Below are 4,160 nucleotides of genomic sequence, written 5' to 3' on the forward strand. Positions count from 1 at the left end.
ACATCACTTGCAAAAAGAGTTAGATCACAAACATTAAATGTAGTGCTTATTCCATATTCATTAGGAAGATCTAACTTGTATGCATGGTTGTTAATCCTTTTAAGGACTTGAAAGGGACCATCTCCTTTAGGGTTGAGTTTGGAATTCCTTTGATTTGGAAATCTATATTTTCTTAAATGAAGTCAAACTCAATCCCCTTCTTGAAAGATTGCATTTTTTCTTTTATTATTATATTTTACATATTTCTCCATTTGTTGTCCTATTTGGTGTTTAACCCTCTCATGTAACTTCTTAACAAAATCTACCCTAGATACTCCATTTTTATGTCAGAAAGAAGTAGTATCAAGAGAGGTGTTAAATCCATTGGTGTAAGAGAATTAAACCATACACAACCTCAAAAGGAGACTAATTGGTAGTTTTATGAACCACTTTATTATATGCAAACTCAATGCGAGGTAAATACTCATCCCAAAACTTTCAATTTCCTTTAAGAATTACCCTTAACATAGTGGATAGAGATTTGTTTACTACTTCTGTTTGTTCATCGGTCCATGGGTGACAAGTAGTAGAGAAAACAAGTTTAGTTCCTAGCCTTCCCCAAAGAGATCTCCAGAAATGGCTAAGAAACTTAGTATCTCTATCTGACACTATTGTCTTAGGTAAACCATGCAACCTAACAACCTTTTTGAAGAAAAGTCTTGAGATGTTATTTGCATCATCCACTTTGTGGCAGGTATGAAATGGGCTATTTTGCTAAAATGACTCACTACCACAAAGATGGAATCTATTCCCCTTTGGGTTCTATGGAGATCTATGACAAAGTTCATGCTAATGTTTACCCAAGGGGAATCTAAAATAGGTAAAGGTGTGTATAGTTCATGATACATTACTTTAGACTTTGCTTGTAAACAAGTTATACATCTAGAACAAAATCTTTGGACATCTTTTCTCATATAGGGCCAAATGAATCTTTCTTTAAAAATGGTTAAGGTCTTATTAACTCCAAAATGCCTCGTGAGCCCACTTTCATGGCTCTCTTTTGTTTAAATCTTTTGAATAGATCCTTAGGGTATGCAAAGTTTTCCTTCCTTAAACAAGTACCCCTCAAAAAGATAGAACCCATCCTTAGCTTTATTACCACAGGCTTCAAAAATAATTTTAGAAAAGGGGTCTCACTCATACAATTCCTTTATGTCATCAAATCCAAGAATTTGAGCCTTAAGGGTTGAAAGTAATATGTGCCTCCTAGATAAGGCATCCATAACCACATTTGGTTTACCCTTCTTGTATTTGATAACATAAGGAAATTGTTCAAGAAATTCCACCCATTTAACATGTCTCTTCTTACGATTTCCTTGCCCTCACAAATACTTAAGAGATTCATGATCACTATCTGTAAATGCCCAATTTTGTCCCCTTCTTTTTCCATTTTTTCTTTTCTTTTTCTTTCTTTATAAATTAATCACATGTTAATACATTTTTGTCTTTTTTATTCAACATTCAAATTAATGTGAAAGGCTCGGACTTTACTCTCTTTATAAGGATAAAAATTGTGCCAAATGTCAACCACTATTGTACAAAATTATCTTGATAAAACCAAAATAAATTAATATTGTATGAAACAATTTAAAAGGAAGTACAAGTTGGTGTCTCACACAACTCCAAATCATGATAATAAGATAATTATTTTTTTTTACAAAATAAATAAGAAAAGAATATTTACTTATAATTAAAATTGAAATAGAAACATTCATTTATTTGCATACGACATGCATAATCTCAAAGCCTCTACACGCTGCCTTGCTCCGAAAATTTATTGATATTTTATGTTTTGTAACTTTGTTTAATTGGTTAATAAGTGCATTGCTTTTTTGCAATGACAGTTACAACTTTTGAATTATTTCTCTTTATAATAAATTTAATATGATTATGTAATTGTTACCTTTAAAAGGGATCCTACTATTTTGAATAAAATAACCACATTTTCATATCCTCCTTTCTCAATTTTTATCAGTGGTATCAAAAGCTAGGTTAAGAAAAAGATAGTAGTTTAAAAGTGTTAAAAAAAAAAGGGAACAATTATCCCACCAATGACTTCTGAAAATTTTGTACAACCAGTCATTCCACGTTTTGATGGTCACTACAACCATTGGAGCATGTTGATGGAGAATCTCTTGAGATCCAAGGAGCTCTAACAGGTTGTTGTAGATGGTGTGGCAACACTAGGGGATGGTGTAGCTCTTATAGATGCCCAACAAAAAGAGCTTGATGTGATGAAATTGAAAGACTTGAAAGCCAAGAATTATTTGTTTCAAGCCATTGATCGATCTATCCTTGAAACTATTCTTTGTAAAGATACTTCCAAGGATATTTGGGATTCAATGAAAAAAATATCAAGGCTCCTCAAGAGTTAAACGTGCTCAACTTCAAGCTTTGAGAAGAGACTTTGAAGTCCTTCAAATGAAGGAAGGTGAGCCTGTAACTGACTATTGTTCAAGGACCATGGGTATTGTTAACAATATGCAATTTCATGGTGAAAAAATGAATGATATAGCAATTGTTGAAAAAATCCTACGCTCATTACCACCAAAGTTTGATTATGTGGTGTGTTCTATTGAAGAGTTAAATGATATTGATGATCTTTCCTTAGATGAGCTTCAAAGTTCTTTGTTGGCTCATGAACAAAAGATGAACAGAAGTTTAACAATAGAGGAACGAGAATTGAAGACTTCTACCAATACTCCTTCATACAACTCTAGAGGAAGGGGTAGAGGTAGAGGTAGAGGGAGAGGTCGTGGAAATAGAGATTTCAACAAGAACTCTAAAGGCAACAATGACCAATTTCAAGACAATGATAGAGGGAGAGGTCATAACAAATCAAAGGTACAATGCTTTAGATGTCATAAATTTGGTCATTATGCCTCTGAATGTTATACTAGACTGCCTAATCTTAAAGAAAAGAGGGAAAGTTCAAATTTTATCGAGGAGAAAGAAATAGAAACCTTATTGATGGAAGTTGAAGATGTAAAAGACAGAGAGGTAGAAATTTGGTATGTAGATATTGGTTGTAGTAATCACATGAGTGGAAGTAAGTCCTCTTTCTCATATTTAAATGAAAATTTTCATTCTACTATGAGCTTTGGTGATTGCTACTACTGTGAAAGTAATGGGAAAAAGTGATATAAAAATAAAAACCAAGAATGGTTTTGTAGAAATAATTTCTAATGTGCTTTATGTCCCTGACTTGAAAAATAACTTGTTAAGTGCTACTCAATTACAAGAAAAAAGTTATGAAATTTTTATTAGCAAAGATTCTTGTGAAATTATTGATCCTAATCGAGGTGCTATTGTAGTTGTAAACATGAGTTCAAATAGGTTATTCCCGTTGAAAATTGAAAGTATTCAATCTGGTTTGATGGCTAAAGCTATTAATTCTGCTTGGTTGTGGCATTATTGTTATGGCCGTTTGAGTTTTAGTGGACTGAAGACCCTTGAACAAAAAGATATATATGGTGACAAGATTTCCACAAATTATTGTTCCTTCTCATGTTTGTCAAGAATGTGTTGTTAGTAAACCACATCGTTCTTAATTCCCTAATGGAAAATCATGGAGAGCAAAGAATGTTTTGGAATTGGTTCATTCTAATATTTGCGGTCCAATTCTAATGGAGGTAAAAAATACTTAATTACTTTCATAGATGATTTTTCTAGAAAAACTTGGGTCTATTTTTTTGCAGGAAAAATCTAAAGCTCTCTCTTCATTTAAAAACTTCAAAACTCGAGTTGAAACTGAATCAGGAAAGACTATTAAGTTTCTTTTAACAGACTGTGGTGGAGAGTATTTTTCAGATGAATTTTCTATTTTTTGTGAAAACATAGAATTCGAAAGGAGTTAACAACATCATATACACCACAACAAAATGGTGTCTCGGAGAGGAAAAATAGAACCATTCTCAACATGGTATGGAGCCTCTTGACTAAGAGTGGTGTTTCAAAAGATTTTTGGCTTGAAGCTGTTAACTGGAGCGTGCACATTCAAAATACAAGTCCCATATTTGTTGTGAAGATTATGACACTAGAGGAGGCATGGAGCGGGAGAAAACCAATTGTGGACCATTTCAGGATTTTTGGGCATTGCTTATGCTCATATTCCAGACAAG

The 4,160-nt window shown here is 33.0% G+C and overlaps 1 protein-coding gene across 1 annotated transcript; it reads left to right on the forward strand.

Annotated features, from left to right (window-relative positions):
* The first annotated feature begins 2,502 nt into the window (after nt 1-2,502).
* On the forward strand, nt 2,503-3,180 carry LOC145957882 (uncharacterized). The gene has a single exon (XM_083074302.1). It carries the CDS (start codon nt 2,503-2,505, stop codon nt 3,178-3,180), a length of 678 nt encoding a protein of 225 aa, XP_082930428.1.
* The last annotated feature ends 980 nt before the right edge of the window (nt 3,181-4,160 follow it).

Source organism: Cajanus cajan, chromosome 5, assembly GCF_000230855.2.
Source record: "Cajanus cajan strain Asha chromosome 5, NIPB_CcT2T_4, whole genome shotgun sequence".
Taxonomy (NCBI): domain Eukaryota; kingdom Viridiplantae; phylum Streptophyta; class Magnoliopsida; order Fabales; family Fabaceae; genus Cajanus; species Cajanus cajan.